This window comes from Grammomys surdaster, unplaced genomic scaffold (genome assembly GCF_004785775.1).
Source record: "Grammomys surdaster isolate TR1022 unplaced genomic scaffold, NIH_TR_1.0 125789, whole genome shotgun sequence".
Lineage (NCBI taxonomy): Eukaryota > Metazoa > Chordata > Mammalia > Rodentia > Muridae > Grammomys > Grammomys surdaster.
The window spans coordinates 2,283,902-2,310,429 of record NW_021620620.1 but is presented as its reverse complement, the minus strand read 5'-3'; the positions used below and the strand labels follow the sequence as shown (position 1 = coordinate 2,310,429).

General features: G+C 38.0%; 1 protein-coding gene across 1 annotated transcript in view; it reads right to left on the bottom strand.

The window, feature by feature from the left end:
• The window catches only part of Bmpr1a (bone morphogenetic protein receptor type 1A), a 94,098-nt gene that overhangs the window by 30,963 nt on the left and 36,607 nt on the right, over window positions 1-26,528 (bottom strand). Inside the window, exons 2-3 of the mRNA XM_028789098.1 lie at window positions 14,055-14,168; window positions 2,808-3,023 (exon numbers count right to left, since the gene is read on the bottom strand). Of these exons, the coding sequence (XP_028644931.1) occupies window positions 2,808-2,874 (67 nt within the window). The 5' untranslated portion in view covers window positions 2,875-3,023; window positions 14,055-14,168. The remainder of the gene's footprint in view (window positions 1-2,807; window positions 3,024-14,054; window positions 14,169-26,528) is intronic.

The window sequence follows — 26,528 nt, the reverse complement described above, 5'->3', positions numbered from 1 at the left end:
GGAAGGGAAGGGAAGGGAAGGGAAGGGAAGGGAAGGGAAGGGAAGGGAAGGAAGGAAGGAAGGAAGGAAGGAGAGAAGAAAAGAAGAAAAAAGAAAAGAAAAGAAGAAAAAAGAAAAGAAAAGAAAAGAAAAGAAAAGAAAAGGAAAGGAAAAATGACCCATAAGCCTATGGCACTAATTGAGTTCAGAACTGCCAACACTGAGGAATCTGTCTCTCCCATATTTGTGATACCCATGCAAACAGATCTCCAGCCTGTCATGTGTGACAGTTACGGTTTATTAGGTATAAAATAGAGACTTCAGGAAAGGCTGAAATAATTTCTAATGCTTTCAGTATGGTAGGGGCTTGGGGGGGGTATTTCCACTTTAATTTTTTGGTTCAAAATTTGTAACTAGCTTTTTAAAAAATTATTTTTGAATGTCTCTGTAAAAGGGGAGTTACTAAGCACCTTGCAGAGAACCCTCATCACGTAAGTAAGGGAACTGAAAGCAAGAAACAAGTCCTGTCTGTAATCTACCTTTCATGCCAGGGTCATTGGTCTGAATCCAGACCACACTATCAAAAAGTTGCCAAAGACTTATGTAATAAAGCCAGGATCTTGCATTATAGAGTTTATGACCTCAAATGACAAGTAATGACATATATGAAATTGAATTTTTCAAACAAAACCACATGGAAAGAATGGTAGAGCCAAAAGGATTAAAGTATGAATTTCACTATAAATATGAAGTGGTTCCATAATGTGACCTCAACTGTAAATTTAGCAATACTGATGAACTACTAAATAAGAAAAATAACACATATGCACACACTGACAGCAGGAAAACAGAATGTAAGAGCTAGAGATTCTGTAACTTGGTTCGTTCGTATGTATGTATGTATGTATGTATGTATGTATGCATGCATGCATGCATGCATGTATGTATGTACACATACATGTATGTATATATAATCTATATATGTATTTTGGTTTTTCATTGGCCTCCAACTCAGAGGTCTGCATCCTAACTCCCAAGTGCTTGGATTAAAGATGTGTACCACCACCACCCCATAACTTAAATTTTAATGATCTTATGTCTCTTATACTTTTAAAAATATGACTTATTTTTATTTTATGTGCATTGGTGTTTTGCATGTCTATGTGAGGGTGTCATATCTCTTGGAACTGGAGTTACGGAGGAGGAATTGTCTCAGGTCTAAAGCAAACCCTATGTGAGCTGCTATGTGGGTTCTGGGAACTGAATCGGTGTCCTCTAGAAAAGCAGCCAGTGCTCTTAATGACTGAGCCATTTCTCCAGCCCTCAGTTTCTTTTTTAAATTAGTAATTATTTTATTTCTTTATATCTCAAATATTGCTCCTCTTCCTGGTCCCCCCTCCCAGAGTCCTCCCCATGCCCTTTCCCCCTTTGCCTCTGAGAGGATGCCCCCCTCCTCCCAGGTATCCCCCTTCCCTGGGGCATCAATTCTCTACAGGATTAGATATCTCCTCTCCCACTGAGGCCAGACAAGGCAGTCCTCTGCTACATATGTGCTGGGGGACCTCAAACCAGCTTGTATATGCTCTTTGGCTGGTCATCCCTAAGATTTTTATACTTAATATTCAGAGAAGAAAGTTACCTCAGAGTAAGTATTTGTTAATAAAAACAAATACTGAAAAGGAATATCCTTCAAAGATACCTCCAAACTTAACAGAAAGGTATTTTATTGTGTATTCTTGTATTTCACAGATAAAAGTGGCTTGAGCCATTGAGGTCTGTGTTCTGAGCAAAGCGATAGTAAGGCAAATATAAAGCTATGGACTACATTGTAGTAATTCAAAAATATAAAAAAGCTTTATGCTGCTACCCAAATTTCTTCATGTGGATGAATAATCCTCAGCAATCAGAACTAGACACGAAATTGAAATTTATAAAGCCAAAACCTTCAGAAAATGAAGATGGCAGGCTAGAGGCTGGGGTGGTTAGAAGCCAGTCTGGCCAATTAGCAAGCTCCAGGTTTAGTCAGAGACCCTTTGGAGATGCCCAATGACAACTGCTGGTCTCCACATGTAGATGCACACACACGTGCACAAACATTGAAACACGCGCGCACGCGCACACACACACACACGCAAATTTAATATATTTCAAAAAAAAAAAAAAGAAAATTAAGATAGTGGGAAGTTCCATCTCAAAAGCTCTTACAAAGCAATGCTAACTTTTCAATTCAGAATACTGTCCTAATCAAATCAACCAGGGGAAAAAGTATAGGAACGAAAAATATAGTTCACTGAATTTTAAGTTCCACTTTGATCTATGAATACACAGTATGCAACAGAGGTCACAAACAGACTGTCAATACTCTATGGAGAAATTTTAGAACTTAGCACAGATAAACAAGTGTATTTATTTTCCAAATTCTCATGACAATTAAACAATTTTCAATTATTATTTGCACTTATTCCTTGTTGTGTTTTGAAAAAGACAGGATACTTTAAAGCTCAGCCTCAAATCCACTGCTTTGTGGGTTAGGTACTAAGTTGCAGACTATTTACACTTAATTTCATCTGATCCTTATAAGGTAAACCGCATGCTATGAATCTTGCCTATGTTACAGATAAGAAAAAAGGCTTAGGGAGGCTAAGACTTTTAAAAGGTGTCTACACAAAGTTTACAATTTCTTTTGGCATGTTTGTTCTTTGTGTCTTTTCTTAAGAGTTGTGCTGGTATAGCTGACCTGTGTAGAAAGGAACATGAGCTGAGAGCAGATCAAAGAATTTAAGTGCTTTATATATAGAAATGACTTACTGAAACAAGTATCAACTTACCTTGGACATGAGAAATGATGAACAGACAGGCTCCCAATAATCTGATGTAAGTGTATAGTTGAGTCATTGTCCAATTCACACGTGTCCTGTACACGGCCACTTTCAGTAACTGGTCCTGCTATTTCACTAATGTAAATGGCCTTACTGAATGAGGTTTCCTTATAGGAGAACAAAATCACTTGAGAATGACTTTCACCTGCAGCTTTCTTCAGACTTCTGGGGAAAAAAACAAACAAACAAACAAAAAAAACAAAACAAAGCAATGAATATAATGAAAAATTGGAACGTTTTCAGGAGTGGAGAGAAAAAAACCAAGCATAACCAAGCTTTTAAATACAGAAATATGCTTTTTAAAAATTGTGGTGTGATCAACTCTAGGAACTTGCATATGCTAACAAAGGGCTCTATTACTGAGCTACAGTCTCAGCTCTGTTGCAATATATTTTTAGAAATTAAAACTATCCTTTTTTCTTTTAAGGCACTGTATTTACAAATCCTAAATAATTTAGTGGAAAGTTGCAATCTCTCCTAACCTCAAATCAGCCAAGACAAGCATACTGGATCTCAACCACCTAGTGCAGTGCTGTGCACACGGTAAGTCCCCAATACTTGGGAAGCCAACAGGACAGGAGTCCCTTACACTTAGGAGTTCTAAGGCAAGCTGGGCAATAGCAAAGCAACTCCAGCTCTATAAAAACAACAAGAGGAAAAAAAAAGGAAAGAAAGAATGACAGAAAGTCTCCTCAATAACTTTCTCTGTTTGTTCTAATGTAATTAAATGATTTATTACCATAATAAATGTTTCAGTTGAATATGGTAATACATGCCTCTGCCTCTAACTCTAGCACTTGGAGTGGGGGTAGGTCTGAGACAGAAATGTTATGAGTTCTAGCCAGTCTGGGCTACATAGCCAGAATCTGTTTCAATGTACCCACCATCACTACCACCAATATTAAGAAGAAAACAAGCCAGGCAATGGTGGTACACACCTTTAATCCCAGCACTCAAGAGGCAGAGGTAGTCAGATCTTTGTGAGTTTAAAGCCAGCCTGGTCTATAGAGCAAGTTCCAAGACAGCCAGGACTACACAGAGAAATCCTATCTCAGAAAGCAAGAACAAACAGACAAGAAACCTGTGACAACTATAAACTCAATACATTATCTGTATGCAGAACTATCCTAAACTATGAACTCTAATCTCACCAGATATTAATAGAATGCACTGCTATAACCATAGAGGCTAGCTTACAGGAATGTAAAGGACAAATTATTTCATTTATATACAAATGAAATAAGCAAGGGTCACAGGATGTAAGAGGAACAGACAACAGAAAGGGAGACGATACTAATGGAATGGGTTACTAAATACCCTCCAAAGCTCAAATACTGTATAACAGTGCTCATGTCATTAGATACTATTCATAAGGGGCTTATTTTATGCATCAGCCTACATATCACACACCAAAACTATAATCATGATAGAAACACAGATTCATCTTTCAGGAAGTTCAAAGTCACCCTAACACAGGGGGGTCACAGTACAGTGATAGAGTTGTTTGTGGGAGGTTCTGCATCTCAGGGGAAAGAAATAAAATAAATACTTTTGACACAGAACAAGACAATAAAAAAATGTAAGTATGTTTGCACTAAGTACAAAATAGGAAAAATGTGAAACCCTGGAGGGCCCAGATCTATTCAAATGGAAAAGCCCCCTCCACATAATCCTGAGGAGTAATACTGAGAGTGCTATGTGAAGATACACAATCAGTCCAACTAACACTCTGTACAAAGATTTCTGAGGAACAGAAAAACAGAGAACAATGCTTCTGAACTATGGAGAATACAGTAGAGTAATAAAAAAGCGATCGGAGGACAAAAAGGACAAGGACCCTATAAAAGATTTGGGCTTTAAAATGTAAGATAGACAGTGTTAGCTATCCAGTTTTTACATAATGAACCAGAGAGGACAAGAGCAGAAGCACAGCAGGGGTGAGAAGACTGCTGTGAAAATGTCAGAGTGGCAGGAGCACAGTGAGTGAATACAATTAAAAAGCAAGATTCTACAGTACTTGATAATGGCTGGATGCAGGGGTCAAAGAGCACGATGAGGCAAAGGTGACTCCCACGCTGCCTGTCTGAACAATTACTGAAATGTGAGTAAGCAGATTTTTGGATGAAGTGAAGAAAAAGAGCTTAAGGGTTCAGATTCAGACAGCTGAGATTACCCAAAAGGAATGTCTGCTGGGCATCTGGTTCTCAAGCTTAAAGGAAACATCTGGGGCTGAAGATACAAATCTTCCATTATGTCAACAGCTTAGAGATACTAAAAACTAAGGCTCTTGGATGAAAGAGTCCTACAGCACTGTTTAGTTAGAAATTCCACTAATGGCCAGGCATAATGGTACATGTCTATAATTTCAACACTGATGGCCAACACAGAGGTAGAGATCAGCATTGGCTACACAGTAAGACCCTTATCTAAGCTCCCTCCCCATTAAGTCAAAAGATCACTGTTAAGACCTGACATGTTCACAATTACTGATACATCCTTGAAAGAATAAAGTCTAATTCCCCTCCCTTGAATATGGGACTAGAATTAGAGACTCATTTCTTTGTTTTGTTTTGTTTGAGACAGGGTTTCTCTGTGTAGTCCTGGCTGTCCCAGAACTCACTCTGTAGACCAGGCTGGCCTCGAACTCAGAAATCCGCCTGCCTCTGCCTCCCAAGTGCTGGGATTAAAGGCATGCGCCACCACCGCCTGGCGAGACTCATTTCTAATAAATAGGATGTAATATAAGTGACTTTTTTGACTAAGTCATGGAAGTACTCTTACTGAAGCTAGCAGCCATGTCCTAAGCATATTCAAGCAGTCCCTCAAGACTTAGGCAGCAACAAAATAGGTGATGATTCTCCTGCCTCAGCCTTCCAAGTGCTGGGATTACAGGCATGTGCCACCAAGTCCTGCTGCTTTTGGTGGATTCTTAAGATGTGATGATAAATGCCAACTGTTACAAGTTAATAAACTTTGGAACAGTGTATTGGGGATAACAGATGAACTAATTTTCTGAGAAATACACTGACACATAAAAATCTAGTCACCATAAGCACAATCAGGAAATAAGTCTGAAAAAGTAGTCAGGTGAGAGAACAATACAGTAACATCCATACAAAGTGCCCAGAAAACTGTAACGTTATAGATATGTTTCTTCAAAGAAGTAGCCAAAAGCATACTGTGTTAACATTATTTCCATAAGACCCACTTTGGAGAGATATAGAACAGACTTTTTAATTCTGCATTATTATTGATTTCCCCCCTCTATGTTATGTTATAGATTCAATCCCATAAAAATGACAGGTAAAGATAGTTTTCATATTATACACTAAAGAACAATTTTAATGGGGTAACTATGATAGCAATCTGCTTGGTTTCAAATGTCAGTTCTAGTTTACTTGACCTGCAACTTTGACAATGTTGATTATTAATCTATGAAGGATTCCCTTTTTCCTTAATCACAAAATGGGAATATTATTAACCTAGATGAGTTAGTACCTCATATCCCAGTATTACATATTCAGTAATTAGGTGTAGCTGCTATAATTATCAGTAGCAATAATGTTGTAGGCTTTTCTTTGTCTCATGTTAACTGTTTCTACAATCATAATACAGCAGCAAAATTACCTGATTATATTTTATTTTATTTCAAGACAGAGTTTCTCTGTATAGCCCTTGTTGTTCTGAAATTCATTTTGTAGACAAGGCTGGGCTCACACTTATAAAAATCCTATTTGGTCTCTGCCTCCTGAATACTGAGATTTTAAAGGCTTATGCCACCATCCCCTTGGTAACCTTATTTTATAACCATACCAAGACTGATTTTTTTATCCTAATCTCTGAAAATAAAATATATGCTTTTTAAATTCCTAGAAATTTCATCAGAATCTTTTAAGAAAGTTTTTATTTATTATCATGTGGTTCTCGAGTGAGGAGTTAAGACAATTTTGGGGAAATCAATACTGTCTGATCACTGAGTCTGAGGATGAAACTTGGTTTATCAGGTTTGAGAAGCAAGGACTTTTATCAGCTGAGTTATCTCACTGGAATTCATTAGAAATTTCACCATAAATTAAAAATATCTACTTGGGCTGGTGAGATGGCTTAGCAGTTAAGAACACTGGCTGTTTTTCCAGAGGCATTCAGTTCAATTCCCAGCAACTTCAGGGAGGCTAACCATCTATAAAGGGATCTGATGCCCTCTTCTGTCATGTAGGTGTACATGTAGATACAGGACTCCAACATTCAAAGAAATACATATATAAATAAACATTTTTAAAGGTTAAAAAAAATCTACTTTTGCAAATGTCACTCACATAAAGATGGAGCCTAAGGAGACGGTCCAGTCTGTAAAGTATTTTCATGTAAGTATGAGGACCAGAGTTTGATTTCCAGTAGGCCCATAAAAGGCAAGTGCAGCTATGTATAAAACCCAGTGCTGGGGAGATGGAGACAGAAGTCTCGTGGAGACATGATGGACACCCTACCCTAGATCTGATCTCAAAAAAAGTGACAGAGGAATCAATGGCACACACATGCATGCACACAGGCAGATATTTAAAATACCACTTAATCAAAACTGTAAAACGACATAGGAATTTAAAAGCTACCAAACTGGCAACTAACAATTACATATACCCATACTGATACAGTTTCTTCAGGAAATAACATGAAATTACAATGAAATACAAAGTATTTTTAAAAGAAAGATTTATCTATTGCTTTTTATTTATTTATTTGTTTGTTTTCAACACAGGATTTTTATGTATAGCCCTGGTTGTCCTGAAACTCACTCTGTAGACCACACTGGACTCAAATTCACTGAGATCTGCTTGCCTCTTCCTCCCAAGAGCTGGGATTAAAGGTATGTGTCATCACCAGCAGCTAAAGAAAGATTTACTCATGATTGTTTGCCTGAAGGCATGCCTGTGTGTGTCTAGCGCCCTGGGACTAGACTTATAGACTATCATTATTTAAATGCTGGAAATTGAACCTAAGTCCTCTGAAAGAGTGATATGTACTCCTAACTGTGGATATAACTCTCCAGTCCCAAGAATATCTTAAGTTAAAAACATATAAAACTTTACAAACAAGAAGGTTGAACTAACAGTTCAAACATAACTAAAGAGCAAATAGAAAACCCCAAATGAAACAGGGAAAGTCTGAAGTCAGCTGAAAAAACAAGTCTACAGTCATTCTTTCCTTTTCTTGTCAAGCTTCCCCCATACCTTTCATTTTTACTTAATACTAGAAAGGTGTGGGAATTTCCAGCAAGCTGTCCAGCAGCTAGTTCCATAAATCAGCAAGGAAAACCCGCCTTCCAAGGAAAGCCCCCCTTGGGCAGCTCCAGGCGCCGGGTCTGACAAGCTTTCTGAGAAGTACTATTCTGCCTGCAGACTTTCTGGCTCCACAGCCATTGTTTGCATGGCAGCTCTGCTCCTTATCCAGAGTCTGGATTAGCATAAGAATATAGCCTTTTCCTTTAACAAGCAACTCATCCATTTTCTTTCCAGAATTTCTAACTTCTTTCCCAGCAACCCTAACCCCAATATACACATATACAACTGCAGCAGAGTTGGTCAGGGTTATTCTAGTCATGATTATTTTTATAACAGTGAAAAAACAATCTCATCCAAATCTGGAGAAAATATTTTGCTTCAAGAGCTATGAGTGTATCTGTAAAAACACAAGCCTGGTTTTTAGCATCTAAGGAAAAGAAAATCTTTCAGTTTGAATATGAACAGGAAATAACAGTCTCTGAAGCTGCTGGCAGCTACTCTGGGAGCAGAAGACAAACCAGATCCTCAGAAATACTGAATGTTCAAGCAATCTTGTTTGAAGCCTCAATTACTTAGGAACTTTTTGGTGAAAACCCTGTCTTGGGGGTAAAGGGAGAGGGAGGAGGCAGCAAATTCCAGTCACTGAAGGGTTTTCTGAGACAATCAAAAACAGTCCCAATGAGATGAAGATTAAGAAAGACAACCTGAGCACCCTAGGTTAGCTAATACACAGTGAATGGCTGAGAGAGGTTGCTGGTCCTTCCATGTTCAGATTGTATCAAACAGACCATGTGGTTCACAACTACCTCCACATATACATGTGGAGTGTGCATACATGTACAGATGGACACACGGACACACACACACCTTTAAAAGAAATAAGTAAAAAACTTCATAAAACATATACCAAAAAACAAAACACAAAAAGCCAACTCCAGGCTAACAAAAGAAACACAGTTATGCTATTTGTAGGAAAAATAAACATAACTGGCATTAATCTTATTAAAAGAATTAAAGGCACACGCCTTTAATCCCAGCACTTGGGAGGCAGGGGCAGGAGGATTTCTGAGTTCGAGGCCAGCCTGGTCTACAGAGTGAGTTCCAGGACAGCCAGGGCTACACAGAGAAACACAGAGAAAATTATTCAAATCGCATGCAGAGTGATTTAATCATTTTATCAACAACTATGTAATTTGCTATTTCCTTTCTTAAACTTACTAGACCTGTGGTCTTTCCCATCCTAGCTCACAATGCCATTTCTGTTTCTTCAGACTGTAATACCAGTCATGCACATGTATTCTCCCTGTGGTGGTTTGGCCACCACAGACTCATGTGTCTGAATGCTTGGTTCACAGAGAGGGAGTGACTCTACCAGCAGGTGCAGCCTTACTGGATTAGATGTGGCTTTGTTGGAGGAAGCGTGTCACTGAGGAGGTGTGCTCTGAGGTCTCATGTGCTCAAGCTAGGCCTGGTGTGACAGCTTCCTTATCCTGCCTGTGAATCCAGATGTAGAACTCTCATCCCCTTTCTGCCTGCATACTGCCATGCTTCCTGCCATGATGATAATAGCCTAAACCTTTGAAACTGTAAGCCAGCGCCAAGTAAATGTTTTCTTTTTTAAGAGTTGCTGTGGTCATGGTGTCTCTTCACAGCAACAGAAGAAACCCAAGACATCCCCTCATTCTCCTGCCATCAAATCAACTGCTTCTACCTTCAGTTTATATATTGAGCCTACACGTCTCACTAACTCTATTGTTCTCTAATTTAAGACACTAGCAACCTTTACTTGGATTATTCAAACAGTCTCCTAAATGGTCTACAAATACCTTTATCTACCACATACTCACCACACAGGGAGAACAATCCTAATTATGATGTGGGTAAACTACGCCTCTGTTTAAAGACCTCCAGTGATAGCCTGGTTCCCTCAGAGTAAAAGCTTAAGTCTATAGATGTCTACCAGACTCCAGCTGCACTGACCCCATGGCTCTTCCTTAAACAAGTCACAACAAAGCCTTTGCCCTAGGACTGACACATGTACAGGGCTGCCACCTGCATCCTTTCCCCAGAAAAGATGAATTGGTCCATGAGCTAATTGGAAAACAAGACAACAACAAAATACTTGTCTTATTCAGTGATTCTATCCCATCCTAGTCAAACTGCAATGGCACTGCTACTGAAAGCTTTCTTGTTATCCCCTAGCCAGGTGTTTTTTTTTTTTCCTTTAGCACTCGGCATACCTTGATATTCCATTCTCTTGTTTTTATTTTAAGATAGGATATTATGCTATAGCCCAAGCTGGCTTAGAACTCACTTAAGAAGTTCAGGCTGGTTTCATAGTGAGTAACAAGAGTGACCATCTCAGAAATGCAGTCTCTCATACTGTGCCACAGACCTGCTGAACATGGATTTCTGTTTGATGCAGACCATGTTCTATGCCTTCCTTGCTCTCTTTCTTGGTGGTAGTTTTGACACAGTCTCACTATGTGGCCCTGATTGGCCTGGATCTTACTATACAAGTCAGATTGGCCTTGAAATCACAGATATCTGCCTGCCTCCGCCTCCAGAGTGCTGGGATTAAAGTGTGCCATGACATCTGGCTTCAAAATAACTTTCATGAAAATGTCCATATGCTGTTCAAAAAAAAAAATCTACCAAGAATATATTTATGGCTACAAAACTGTGGATAATATTAACTAGGAAATACAGCTAGTGATCATTATATTGGATAGAGGCGTCTAAAAACTACTATTACTGTTTGATTTACTGGCAACTTTGACAAGTAGGTGTAAAAGTGAATATAAGGTACCGAAATTGCTAGTAGATCATCAAAATTCTAACACTTAGCAACAAAGCACAGGAGGTGGACTTCAAAGCCCAAAACGTGAAATAAAATGAAGTCTAGGAGCTAGTATGAGAGATGTCTTTAAAACACTGATGACAGATAATGGAATGATATAATGCTTGAATAAAAAGACGGAATAGGCAGAATTACAAGCTATGGATCAGAAACAAAAGCATAACAAATAGGATAAGATCCATCAAACTAAAACTTAACAGAGTACCAACTATGATTTTCTTACATACAAGGGGGTAAGAAATGATTAAGAATAGGTAGGAATTAATTCATGAAGCTTCTCACATGCTAAAGAAGCCTAAGCTTTACTCAACAGACAGTAAGAAATCACTCCAAGTTTTTGAGCAAAAGAGTTTGCCATGGTTCACAAAAACCATTACTGAAGTACTGTGAAGATAAAGGGGGTAGGGATGAAGAAGAGAATCTGAAGTGTAACTGTAACACATTACAAAACATAACTGAGCAGACTGACTGAGAGAAGATGGAAATAACAAATGGAGGGAACTACTATGAAGGTAGGTTGTGAGGACACAGCAACTTCTAGATGAGCAACTAGAGACACTGGTGCTAGAGACTGAAAATCAAAGAGCCACAAACAGATGAAGCCTTAAAAAATAATAATGAGGGTCTCATATAATCTAGGTTCACCTTAAACTGGTTACAGCGGAGGCTGGCCTTGAACTTTTGAACCTCCTGTCTACCTCCCAATTGCTGGGTTCACAAATGTGTACTGCTCTACTCAACTGTAAACTTTTAAGAACAAATAAAGCCAGGTGTTGATGGCACATACTACGGACAGAGAGGCAGGAAGGTCACTGCAAGTAACAGGCTAGCAAGGGTTTCATAGTTGAGAGCCTGTCAAAAACAAAACAAAACAAAAACAGTCCACAAATAAGAAGCTTTAAATCAGGCCAAATGAATGAACAAATATGTATATACTTATTATTTCAAGATCCTAGGAATAACAGTTTGAATATGAGGTGTTCACCATGGGCTCATGTATCACAGGCACACATGGGCAGTACTATGGGAGGTGGTTATAGATGTAAAGGTGGAATGAAGGTTATATTTAGGTCTCAGACCCTTCTTCATTCTCTGTTTCTATCCATCATGAAAAATCTCTTCTACCACACACTCCCATACGATGATGTTTTGCCTCACTATGGCCAAGGACTATGGACTGAAATCTCTGAAACCATGACTATAAATAAATCCCTCCTCCCTTGTTTATGAGACATATGGGCACAACAAAGAATGACTAACAAAGGTATTAAAGTATATATCCACACACACATACATATATATGTACATATACATGATAAATATATAAGAAAACAAGAATGGTTATCAAAGGAAGTCAGCGTATCAAAATTTATTAAATATATAATCAGAAAAGTAGAGTTCATCTACAAAATGAAAGGTTAGTGCTTTGAAAAGACATAAGACATACACACACACATGAAGTTGTACCATGTAAAAATAATGTCACAAGTAAATAATATGAAGAATGAAGAATCCTAGCCATAATTATAATTAGTAATATTCAATAATAATAAAATCAATATTAGAGTCAACATTTAAGAGTTCCAATTGCTGGGAATGTAGCTCAATGGTACAATAATTACTTAGCAGGCACAAAGGCCTGAATTCAATGTCTAGCATTGCTCCCAGTACCACAGAAAAGCACCCTTTAGAGGAGCTCTACTAGGTCAGTGGTACTGCTTGGTAGATAAAGATACCTGTCAAGCCTGATGAGGTCATCCCTCAGTACAATCCCTGAGTATAACCCCTGGAACAAACATGGTGGAAGGAGAAAACTGCCTGGCCCAAGATTTCCTCTCACCTCCACATATGCACCATGGCAGGTATCAATCCCCACACAAGCAAATAAATCAATTTAATAAAAATTATTCTACATCCTTCACTTTATCTTCATGCTTTGTAAGCAAGTATTCTCATCAATGCATACTTTTATAAGAACTAATTTGAAAACCAAGAGGTTAGCCTGAAGGGACAGCTCAGTGGTTACAAGAGCTTGCTGTTCCTCCAGAGGACCCGAGTTCAGTTCCCAGTACACTCACTAGGTGGCTCACAATCACTTGTAATTCCAGTTCCAGGGGATTCAAAACTATCTTGTCTTCTGTAGGCACACACACAGGTAGATATTAACATTAACTCAAGATGGTAGGGAATACATAAACAGACCAATAAATTGACTATAAAAGACAGGACAATAAGACAGGTGGAAGAGAAGTTAGGAAGAGGAACAATGGAGCTGATGGTCATGAAAGACTTTCATATATGCTGCTTATAGTTTTGTGTCTCTTGTGTAATCTCTTATTAAAATTAAAGAATTGGTTTCTGAGTCACTACCTTATTAACGGTTACATCTATAAGTTATAACTATAAGGTAGTATATAAGTCATTCAAATGTAGGACAAAGTTATCACTGAAGAATATTAAAAGACTAACTACTGTGGTTTAACTGAGTATCCCCTGATAGTACAGGAGGAAGACCTGGGTTGCAAGGTAGCACAACTGTGAGACAGTGTAATCTTCTAGGAAGCCATCAGGTCAATGAGGGTATGCTTCTAAACAGAACAACGGAGCCAAGTCTTCCTCTCTGATCCTAGGTGCTTAGGAGGTTAGTGATCTGTTGTGCATGGACTCCTGCCCTGATGTGCTGCATTGTTAGAGGTCCAAAGCAACATGGTCACTTAAACCCAGAACTCTAAGCCAAAATAAATCTTTCCTCTTTGTAAGTTAATTATCTCAGATACCTCATGACACTAAGGGAAGCTGACTAACACAGACAAAACTGGATCTCAAGGCAGTTCTTGAATAGTTGACTAACTGTATGTAACACAAAAATATATTAAAATTATTAATTCGTAAGGAAGGTGATTCAAGAAGTTGAACAGTTAACACAAAGCTCTGGTGTTACAAGGACACTAAAGGACAAGTGAAGATACAGTGTACAAAGTACACACAGTGCACACAGACTATCTTAAGTGATAAAGCATTTCCTATGACTTGATTTTCTTAAATCTTTTTCCTTACCTCAGAGATGTGGCTAGATAAAACTGTAGTTCCAATTTCTCCAAACAGCTTTGATCTATGCTTCCATCTCATGAATTCCAAGACAGTATCAAAGAGATGCATATTTTCATAAATCTGCTTTAAAAACAAAAAAGACTTATTTAAGTAAAAGCTTTTATTGTCAGAATAAAATGTGTAAAAGAACACTAAAAGTTTTTCATAGGTAAAATTATTCATTTTCAAAGTAAAGTCAATGAACAGTTACTGGCCAAAGAAGAACATATAGTTAGTTCTTTGGGAAATGAGACAGTGTGATCTTCTAGATAATCAGTTACAAATAAATGCCTATGCTAAGTTAAGGTTTTAATGAACAATAACAACTAAAACCAAACAACTAAAAAACACTGAAATGTACTATTTTCTTGCAATCTTACTTTTCCCTCTCTTGTAAAACTGCCTAAAAATTTCTATTTGTTTAATATGAAGGGGATCCACATACACTAACACTGTCCTTAAGGGCCCTATTGCTTCAAGGGACAGTCAGAAAGATGCAAGGTGGCAAACATTTAACTATTTTTAATTTACTTTAAAATACACATGTTTACTTAGAGCTTGTTTTCTTCTTTGTGAGACAGGTCTCACTATGGACTCCAGGGCTGTCCTGGAAATCATAATCCTCCTGCCTAGCCTGAAAATTTAAAACAATTTCACTGAATCTTTTTTTCAATTAAAACTTCAAATAGGAAAGTACTGTTTCATATTTCAGAAGGAAACTTTCAAAAGCATTATGAATATAACCTATATCCCAATCCTTTTGTCTTCAGAGCACTCAGTATGACAGTGTGCTGAGGTAGGTATGACAGTCTTGGCAATAGTAACTAAATTCACATCACCTGGGGCAACTCAAGACCAGTCCAGCATAGCAGACTGCAGTCTTCTTTAAAGAGTCCACTCAACAGATGGAGTGCCACAGCTAAATCTTTCATTGTCCAAGAAACAAACATGACCCTGACAGCAATTAGTAACACTGTCTGCACTTAGGAGCCTTACTGGGTCTTCTCAATGCTATTGTTATCCACATAACAATAACCAGGTCCCAGCAGCTTTCAGACCTACTCTTAGAAGATCACTAAGAAATGAAGGAGGGTAAAAACAGATTTGAAGGATTGGTGGTTTTATTTTCTAATCCAAAATCTTTATAATCTTAGAAGAATTTTCCCTAAGTTGAATAAATAAATAAATAAATAACACACACACACACACACACACACACACACACACACACAGTGTTTCTACTTTAGAAATGGCACAAAGAGTTTACTCCAAAGTCATTTAGTGAGTTGGAGGGACTATGAGTCCATTCTGAACAGAAGTGAGATAATCACTGTGCTAAGTTAATTTGCATAAAAGTAAAAATAAGCCACTGATGTACCTTTAATAACCATTGCTTATTACAACACTAATTATTATAATATTGTTTCCACAGCTAAAAAAAGGTTTGAGCTTTAGGCTAAACTTAAAATTAATTTTTTAAAAGAGAAACACATTATCCACTCCCAATCCAACTATACCATAATTCAAAAATCCAAATTATCTAGTCTCCTGTTGTACTCTCATAGGTGAATAACAGAAAAATAATTTCAGAAACAAAATTTTAAAAAGTTAATCTTGGAGGTTGGTGATAGCTGACAGTTAAGAGCACTGACTGCTCTTCTAGAACCTGGGTTCAGTTCCTAGCACCCACATGGTGGTTCACAACCATCTGTAACTCCAGTTCCAGGGGATTTGACCTCTCTTTTGACCTCGGGTACCATGAATTCACTAAAATAAATCTTAAAACACACATACACACACACCCCTAATCTTAAAGCCTACTGAGAAAATCTTTCTGTACCTCAGAAGTAAACAAAAGACAAATGAAATAAAAAGATCTGCTTCACCATACAGGTCTACAGATCATTTTTTACATACTAGAAATCCAAAAAATACAGTACAAGGACCTCTATAAATACATACAAGCATAGATATAGGATTTATATAAGCAAAATGGTCCAAATCACTTAACTTACTAGGTCACTGTTAGCACTGTAATTGTGTGTTCACAAGTTTTTGGCTTGTTTTTTCTTTTCATCTTTTTTATAACTTTTTATTGACTAAGAATTTCATATCCTGCATCTCCCCATCCTCTCATATCCACCCTTACAAACCCCACCCCCAATAAAAAGACACACAAACAAAACAACCTGGAGACTGAAGTGTGTCAGTGTGTCCTACAATATACCCCTCTGACCACACAACCTCACTTGCAAATATTCATGAGTTCACGTTTAACCTTGTGTTCAAGAAGGGATCTTATAAAAAGTCAAACACTGGGATTGGTAAGATGTCTCAGCAAGTAAAGGTGCCTGCTGCCAAGCCTAGAAGCCTGAGTTCAATCCCCAGAACCCACATATCAGAAAGAGAAAACTGACTCCTTCAAGTTTCCCTCTGACCTCCACACTTGTACCATGGCACATGTCTATGCACAAACAAACAAAAACATACAAAAAATGAGCCGAAATGTAAAAACAAGAAGATAAACACCAAGTAGGTGTAAATTTTTTTCACCAAAGATCTTGGGCTAAAATTTTCAAGCATGTTAATTTAAGATAGAGAAGCTTAAAGTAATTTTAAGTTTCTGCCTAGATGGATTTATGCTGTATCGTATAAAACAAACCTTAATATAAGAATTACTAAGTAACATTTAGACACCCTATCCATACTGGTGTTTATTCTTGGTGGTTTCTGTATGGTTAATGGATTTCCCCTGTCTTATTTTTGTGGTACTGGGAATTGAATCCAGGACCTGACACATGCTTAGCAAATACTCTTCTTATTACTATTATAGACACACCTAGGTACTAGTGGTGGTTAAACTACCTTGATAACTTAAGATTTAAAGCACTTACTTTACAAGAGGTCTTTTTAAGAAGGGAAAGAACAAGATACAAACTTGGAGAATACATTTACAAAGTACACAAGTAAAAAAAGACTCATCAAGAATATATGAAGCCACATCAAAGCTCAACAACAGGGGTGGGAATATAGTTCAGCAGTAGAGTGTTTGATAGAACCAACATGGCTCTAGATTCAATATCCAGCACTGGAAAAACGAACCAAATTCAACAGTGGAAAGACAAAAATTCAATAAGAAAACAGTTTTTATAAGTGACAAAATTTTTACTAAGAGGCCATTATGAATGGCAAATAAACACAGAGAAGACTACTAGTTACTAAGAAATACAAATTAAGCTTGATAGATATCACTACATACCTATAAGGACAGATAAATTTAAACACAGTGGCTAAGTACTGGCAAAAATGTGAAGAAAATGGATTTTCTCAAATATAGTTGATGAGCACGCAAAATAGCACCTCCACTTTGGAAAAGAACGTGGCAAGTTTTTTCATTTAATTTATTTTACATGCATGAATGTTTTGCTTGCATGTATGCACCATGTACATGCCTGATGTATATAAAGGCTAAGAGAGAGTGTTGAATACCCTTAGAACTGGAGTTACAGTGGTGAGCTGGGACTTGAACTTTGGTCCTCTACCAGAGCAACAAGTGTTCTTAAACACTCCTTCACCCCAACTCCAGCTGTCTCACCAGCTTAGCAATTTCTTTTAAAAACTAAATTTACACATCAATCAGGCCACCATGGTACATTCCTATATTTCTAGTAATCAGAAAGCTATGGTAAGAGGATGATGTGTTCTAGATCAGTCTAGACTACAGAGGAAGAGCCTGTCTCTCCCATCCAAGGTTTCCTGAAAACACTCTAACACCCAACCCACCAAATGTAATCCTAAACACTGACAAAGGTTCTCTGCTTGATCAAGTTTTCTAAATTTTCTTCCAAGCAGACTTTTTTGCTTTCGCATCCAAGATCCAGTCTTCTTAGTCATTTTCCATTCATAAACCCTCATACCCTGATGACTTGCTCTAGATACCCACTAGGCCCATGTTGTATTTGGAGATAAATTCAATCCCTCATTCCTATTGTAAAACAAGACTCTGAAGCAGTGATGTTGCAACAACGGTCCTTACAGTCTTCTCTGGGAGATTAGAGGCATGGTTCTGCAGTTAAGAGTGCTCACATTTTCCCAGAAGACCAGAGCTTGGATTGCAACATCTATATCAGGGAGCTCACAACCATCTCTAATTCCAGCTCTGGGGGAACCCACACTCTCTTCCATCCTCTATGGGCACTGCATACACATGCAATACCTTCACACAGACATATAAAGATAAATTTTTTGAGACAAGGTCTTACTATGCTGGAACTTACGATGTAGACCAGGATGGCCTCGAATACACCAAGTTCCACTTGCTCCTTCCTGCCTCTTACATGCTCGGATTAAATGTGTACACTACTACACCCAGCTTTTTTTTTTTTTTTTTTTTTATTACAAAGAAAATTTTCAAGGGAACTTCAGTGCTGCAACTGCTTCTGCTTTCTAGTGGAATAAGGAGCCTTTGTAGCCCAAGACTAAAGAAACATGCAGCAACTCCTGTGCCAGCTTTGAGTCTGCTGTCTTCACTAAGGCCAGCTCCTTGCCCTTCTGCTTTCCACCTCCTGTAGCTACTCCTGATGAATGCCAGCTGCTCTAGGGGAGACCTGCAGCAGAGCCAGTCCCACAAAACCACCTCTCTGCTTCAATTTATCCTAAAACCTTAATTTTTCCTATATAAACTAACATACTTGATAATCGTCTTTCCTTTCCAATTAAACAGAACCAGTAGAGAATATATACTATCCTTTTTTTTTCTGTAAAGAGTTTAAGAAATTATTAATGGTATTTATTATTAGCTAATATGCAAAAAAGCACCATCGAACAAGATTCTTTGAATAGAGCCATACAAAACAGTAAAATTTCTTTTTTTTTTTTTTTTTTTTGGTTTTTCGAGACAGGGTTTCTCTGTGTAGCCCGGGCTGTCCTGGAACTCACTCTGTAGACCAGGCTGGCCTCGAACTCAGAAATCCTCCTGCCTCTGCCTCCCAAGTGCTGGGATTAAAGGCGTGCGCCACCACCGCCCGGCAACAGTAAAATTTCTATTATCAAAAATCACTAGAAAGTAATTCTAGACTACTAAGTGCAACATCCACTGTTGGACCTTTCTGATCAAAGAAACTTGTAATTAATATAGGAATTAAATTTGTGAAAAATACCAATATTGAAAATACCAAAAAAGTTCTGCTACAATAAAATGAAGTCACCAGGAATCAGTTCTAAAGTCAAGAGTGCTGTCACTGCTTCCTTGCTTCTGTAGGTGTTCCTGTTTCTATCTTTATTTTCTCTCTCCTTTGCAAAGAACTTTTTTGTTTTTCTTTTACACCATTCATGGTGGCTAGAAAACTAATATATCAGTTATACAAGTTCTATAAAAATAAAAAAAACTGTATATGATGGCTTGGGATTTAAGATATAAGAACAGAATAAATTTTCTATTATACAGTTATAAGCTGCCATAGTATGATGGAGATGGTGGTGGTGGTGGTGATGATGATAAAGACCACTTCAAGAAAGGAAAGAAGACATATCAAACAAGTCAGACCAAGAAAAAAACAAAGATAGTAAAACCCAAAGACAGCTCAAATGCCTGTTCAGTACTACAAAATAGGTATGTTATAACTCATAAGCAGACCAGAACTCATCTTGATTGTCCATCCTTTCACAGTCCTGTTTCTCTTGAATTCTATTCCATTCAGTTCAATCTAGAACTGCTCAAAATGAAACTCTACCATTCCTCAGTAAAGTTAACAGTGTATACACTCAACACCACCAAATTTTAGCTCTATAACCTGCAAGCACACTCAATTATATTCACAGCAGTATTCCTTAATAGCAATAGAAAAAAAATCTAATGTGTACCAACAATAAAATAAGTAAAAGTTTATTCATAAAATGGAGCCATCACATAGTGGAAACAAAATCCTGACACTATGTCAATATGAACAAAACCTGAAAATTGTAATTGTAACTCTTCAAACAACAACAACAAAAAGCCTTGTCCTTTAAAGAGCTAACAAATAATCTGGAAAATATATACTATAAGATAATTATATACAGAGGTTTAGTAAACAATGTTTTTATGACAGAAGTTATTAAAATCAAACTGACAGATCTACAAAGTCTCAAAAAACTTTCTGTTTTTCCTTTTATTTCTTTTTTCCCTTTTTTTTAAAAAAAGGATTTATTTATTTTATGTATATGAATACACTGGAGCTGTCTTCAGACACACCAGAAGAGGGCATCAGATCCCATTACAGATGGTTGTGAGCCACCATGTGGTTGCTGGGAATTGAACTCAAGAGCTCTGGAAGAGAAGTCAGTGCTCTTAACTGCTGAGCCACCTATCTCTTTAGCCCCCTCAAAGAGCTTTCTTTAACCAGCAAATTTTAAATTTTAGAAACTTGTTTTTTCTGTTAAAGATTTTAAAAAATGATGTGTATGAGTGTTGTGCCTCCATGTACATGCTTGTGTAGCTGTAGAGGCCAGAAGTGGGCACTGGATCCACTGCATCTGGAGTTATGGATGGTTATGAAAAGTCATGTGGGTGTTGGGAATCAAACCAGGGTCATCTGGAAAGAGTAGAGAGTACCCTTAACCACAGAGCCGTAGCTTCAACCCCAAACTGTTACTTATAAATTGAATGAAAATTTAAATTGCTCTTAGAAGATTAAAGATTATGCCTATGCTTCTGTTGTATAGCTATGTCTTCCTATTAGAATATTGATCCTGGAGAGAGACGGGAAACTCATAAGAAGTTTACAAAACGTACAAGACTTACGAAGCTCCTTACCAAGAGTTTCATGACAAGCAGTAAGGAACGGCTGGCAGAGAGCTGCAGTGACACAGCTCTTCTGTTAAATCTTGGCCATGTTCCTTGAGTAACCCCAATAAGCTCACTGGTTCACCACACTACACTTGGGTGGCATTGTTTCTTTCAATTGTTGAGTGTTTCCTATCTGGAATGAAGTGACATTCTATTCATCTTTGCTGGCGGGGTGGGAGGGATCACACAACTATGTGTAATAAGCAATCTAGAGGCAAGGATATTGTCGGGGGTGGGGGGTGTTCAGTTTGTTTATTCTACACTTAACTTACAAAGATTTTACTTGATATTGAGGAATGAGATGTAACTATTCCAACCCATTAAAACCCACCCCTCCCTCTGTTCTCTCCTTTGGTTTTTTTTTTCAAACAGGACCTCATTTTGACCCTAAACTTTTAAGTGAAGTTGCCCAGACTAAACTTAAACTTATTATCCCCCACCTGATACTCTAAAATGCCAAGATTACAGATGTGTGCCACCAAGCCTTGCACAGTTGTTTCTAAATGTCCTATTTAGAGAACAGAAAAATACTTTCAAACTTCCTTTTCATAATAGACTTATTTTCTAACGATGTGTAACTAATTTTTTTTTAAGATGGGTGGTGATGGAACATACGCCTTTAGTCCCAGCACTAGGAAGGCAGAGGCAGGCAGATCTCTATGTTCAAGGCCAGCTTGTTCTACAGAGTTCCAGGACACTCAAAGCTACACAGAGAAATCCTGTCTCAAAAAACCCCAAAAACATAAAAATAAAAATACTGCAGAAAATAAAGCTATTTTCTGCTAACTGGTCCTTATAAAACCCATCCCTTATATAGGAATACACAAACTAATCACTTCTGACAAGAAGAAAAAACCAGTTTAGAGACTTCTTCAGAAGGTAAGGTAGGGGAGAGTGCTGCTACATGTCAACAGAGGAGTAAACGCTTGGGAAAGAAAGTGTTAGATAGGAAGCTTACATTTAAATTCTCATCTCTATGTAATGAGGCGCAAGTAGTTAATTACCATACTGTCCTAGCTTTCAAATAGTGAGTCACATGCCTAAGGGAGGGGCCTGAATACAGTATGAGCAGCAGCTAGGTCAATCAAGAAGATTTCATAAGGAAGCAACAAGTCTTCCGAGAGTTTCAGACAGATAATTAGAAGCAACTATCCCAACATAATACACATAATCCAACTGCCTGCCAGAGAACTATTGATCTTGCAAAAACCACACCATATTCTCTGGGGCTAAATTTATAAGGATCACTATTCTCGAAGTTCATAAAATAACTACTATTAACCAGATAATGAGACAATAAGAAAAAATTTTAAAATATGTATCAATTGTTAATTCTATGGTACTTCTATAGGTACTGTAGAAAATTTTAAATATGTTAGAGGGTTTCCTGCTAGCAGGTTATATTAAATGAACATGAGTCATCAATCAAGTCATAAGGACAAAGTGATGTGGGTTCAAATGAACACCAAGAAGACAAGGATGCCCTCTGATGGGTTTTTGCTCCACTCAGAGTTCAGATTCTAGGCTAGTGGAGAACAACCATCAATGTGTCTCTTACATAGATTAAAAAAAAAAAAAAATTAGCAGGGCTAGAAAGGTGGCTCAGAGATTGAGTCCTTGTGCTTCTTCCAGAGGACCAGAACTCTGTTCCTAGTACCCCACATCAGCTGTTCACGACTGCCTAATCCAACTCCCGGGGATATGACACTCTCTTCTGGCCTCTGTGGGTACCTGCACACCTTAAAAACAAAGAAACAAACCCCACTTGCACTCAGAGACCCATGGCCACAGCAGGTATCCCTATCCACTGAAGTATCCTTCAAACATCATTAGCAACCTCACAGTCACAGCCCATATCCATACAGAACCACCAAACAGCTAAGGTACCAGAACACCTGTGGTGCATGTGCAGTTTTTTTGGGAAGCAGAGTAGTGACGGACACAAGAAACAGAGCACGAACTCTACAGTCAGCATGAGATCCAATGTTAGAATCCTGTCTCTGTTGCTAACACGCTTCAATCCTTTGACCTTGAACTGTTCTACTTGTTCTGTAGAACAGAACAGTAATGACACAATCTGAGAGGTAAGGATCAAAGGAGTCAGAAAAGTAACCACTCTTAAAATATTCACACCCAAACAGCAAGCGCTTCTAAGTACAATCAAATACTAGCTTCTCAGAATATATCCAAGCAACGACAGAAACACCACTCGGGAATTAGTAACAGCACCGAATCAAACACTTTCTGGCTGGCTTAAGAACAAAAGCATGGCACTTGTGATATTGGTACATGTCTTTAATCCCAGAACTTGGTAGAGAACTCTGTGAGTTCAAGGCCAGCCTGGTCTACAAAATAAATTCTAGGTCAGTCAAGGGTACACAGAGAAAGCCTGTCTGGGAAAAACAAACAAGAATAATGGCCTGGCAACAATGACAGATATATTGAGAACCGCTTACTGAACACTGTGCCAGTTCTGTGTTAAGTTCTACAGATTCATTGTCTTGTTCAGTTCCTTAAATAACCTATTAGAGAAGCATCCCTATTGATTCTATACTATAGACAACCTCATGAGCCATCAGAGAAATTAGATGGAGACTCCACACCAATCAATGGCAGTCATTTAAGGAGTCAACAAATACTGGTAAGGAGTTGGATAAAAGGGAACCCTCATACACTGTTAGTGGGAAAGTAAACTAGTCCAGCAATGGAAAGCAGTGACAGTCCTCAAAACCCTAAAAAATAGATCTGCCATGCAACCCAGCTATGTCACTCTTGTGTATTTATTTACTCACAGGACTCCAAATCAACATGTCACAGAGATGACGCCAACACTGTTCACTGCAACACTATTTACAATAGCTAGCTAAGTTGTTGAACCAACACAGGCATCAGCAACAAGGAAATGGGTAAAAAATATGTGGCACATACTCACCACTGAATTTTTTTTTTAGAATTAGCTCTTTGTGGGGAAAAAGAGTGCAAACATAGAAAATCATTATTAAGCAAATTAAATCTGTCTCAAACTACATATTTTGTGTTTTATCACTCTTGTGGTTCCTAAATGTTATAGATATATAAAATCTATAGATACATAAAATGTATGCATATGATATATTAAAGATATAGAGGAAAGTTGTCTAGAGGAACAAAGAGAAGTAATAGGAAGGCTAAGAAGGGCACAGATGGGGTATGGAGGACATATACTTAGTGTACAATACATACTTGTATGAAAATGTCCTCGTTTAACACTTCATGCACAAGGAATATACACCATGAAAACTTAAAAATCAGAGAGGGGCTGGAGTTGGCTTAGTGGAAAGAGAGCTTGTTGCTCTTAGAGGTCCTGCCTGGGCTTGGCTCCTGGAACCCACAGGGCAACTCATTACTGCCTGGGCCTCCAGTTTCAGGGGATCCAATACTCTATTCTGAATTCCATGGTACACATAAAAGTCACTTGCACACATATAAATAAATCTTTTTTAAAAAATTAAAAGAAAATTGTTAAGCAGGAGAGAGAAGAAAAGGGTTTACAATGAAGAAAGATCTTGGGAGTAAAGTGGAAAGAAAGAAAACTGACAATAATTTGGTACCCTCAAGACTCTGTTGAAGTAGGAAGTGAAGTCACCTTCCAAAATCAAAAGAATAGGAATGAGATGTAGAGTGACAAGCAGGGAACAGTGGGGGAAAAGTGGCTGGAAAACTTTTACCAGAGATGGTAGAACCATTTGTCTACTCACGTGGTCAGGAATTATGGAAATAATCCACACCAGAAAAAAACAACATACTGGTAGCTGCAAATTGTTTTTTTTTTCCCCACAGATGGTATACACAGATTATGCTACTTATAAGACTAGAAAATCCAGATCTCAAGGGGTAGCTCAGTGATAGAATACTTGTCTAGCATACAGAGGCCCTAAGTTTGGTCTCCTGCACTAAAAAGAAACAAACAAAAAAAGGTGGTAACTAGAGAATACAGGTCTGTCTGGGGACTGTTATTACCTTACTGTAATTGTAAGGACAATAACCACAATAGCCTTTATAATTGTTCTTACATTTAGAAGATTAGCTACAGGGTCAAAGGAAGCACCAGGGTTCAAGCAATTTTTAATACTGGAGTTTTCTAGGAAACCTCAAATAACAAACACCTTAAATTTCCTATAATTGAAAGGCTTCCCAACATAGGCAAGCTATTATAAAGCATGGTATTTTGAAAACACATAGAGAAATCTTTAGAAATGGAAGTAGGTTGGGGCTGGAGAGAGAGTACTGTGTGTAAAGTGTTTGCTATGCCTGAGTCTGAATTCTCACATAATGCTTGAACACAGCAGCTGTATCTGTAATTATGGCACTCTTATGGAAACATTAGAGGCAGAAAACAGAAAAAAATCCCTAGAAGCTAGATCAGCTAGCCTGGTGTGTGCAGCAGCATATGAGAGGCTTGGTCTCAAACAAGGTGGAAAGTGAGAACTGACACCTCCACATAAAGACAAGGAAGGAGGGTGAAAGGCTGGGAGGGAGGGAGAGAGGGAGGGAAACTTTTAAAAATTAAGCAGCTATCAAGTTTTTCATTCTATGTGTGAGACCAGTTGCAGAAACAGAAGAGCAAAATAGAAACTGGTACTTAATATGTGGCTAGCTTTACACAATTTATACATATGTTTGCCCAATGTTTTGTAATATACAATCACATTTAATTTTCAAAATGATTCCATGTTATTCAGCACATTCAAGTGCTGTCTTCCAGACCTAACCTGGGCCTGGGGATATAGTTATAAATAAAACCACCACAACCTCCACCAAAATCCTGTCTTCTTGAAAATTGTATCTTACTTTATTATTGTCTTAGGGTTGGTATTGCTGCAACAAAACACCATAACCAGAAACCGAAGCAGGGAAGACAGGGTTTATTTAGCTTACACTTCCATACTGCTGTTTATCATCAAAGGAAGTCAGGACAGAAACTCAAACAGGGTAGGAATCTGGAGACAGGAGCTGATGCAGAGGCCATGTAGACGTACTGCTAACTGGCTTGTTCCTCATGACTGTTAAGCTTGCTATCTTGAGAACGCAGGACCAGTCCATGGATGTTACCACCCACAATGGGTTGGGGCTATTGATCACTAATTTAGAAAATGCCTACAGCTGGAAAGATTCCCTCCTTTCTTTCCTTCTTTCTTTCTTTCTTTCTTTCTTTCTTTCTTTCTTTCTTTCTTTCTTTCTTTCTTTCTTTATATGTAAGTACACTGTAGCTGTCTTCAGACACCCCATAAGAAGGCCATCAGGTCTCATTATGGATGGTTGTGAGCTACCATGTGGTTGCTGGGATTTGAACTAATGACCTCCAGAAGAGCAATCAGTGCTCTTAACCGCTAAGCCATCTCACCAGCCTGAGATTCCCTCCTTACAGATAGCTCTAGCTTTTTATCAAAGTGACAAAAGACTAGCCTGTATAATTACCTAGCTATATTTCAATATGATTAAGTAACTTTTTTAATGAAGTCTGACCAAGGAGATAGCAGATACAAGATTTAAGTTTAGGTATGTTAGTTCTCAAGTACACAGTCTGACTGAAACTCCTTCCTACCATTGTAACACTGCTGCTCAACAGATGGTGA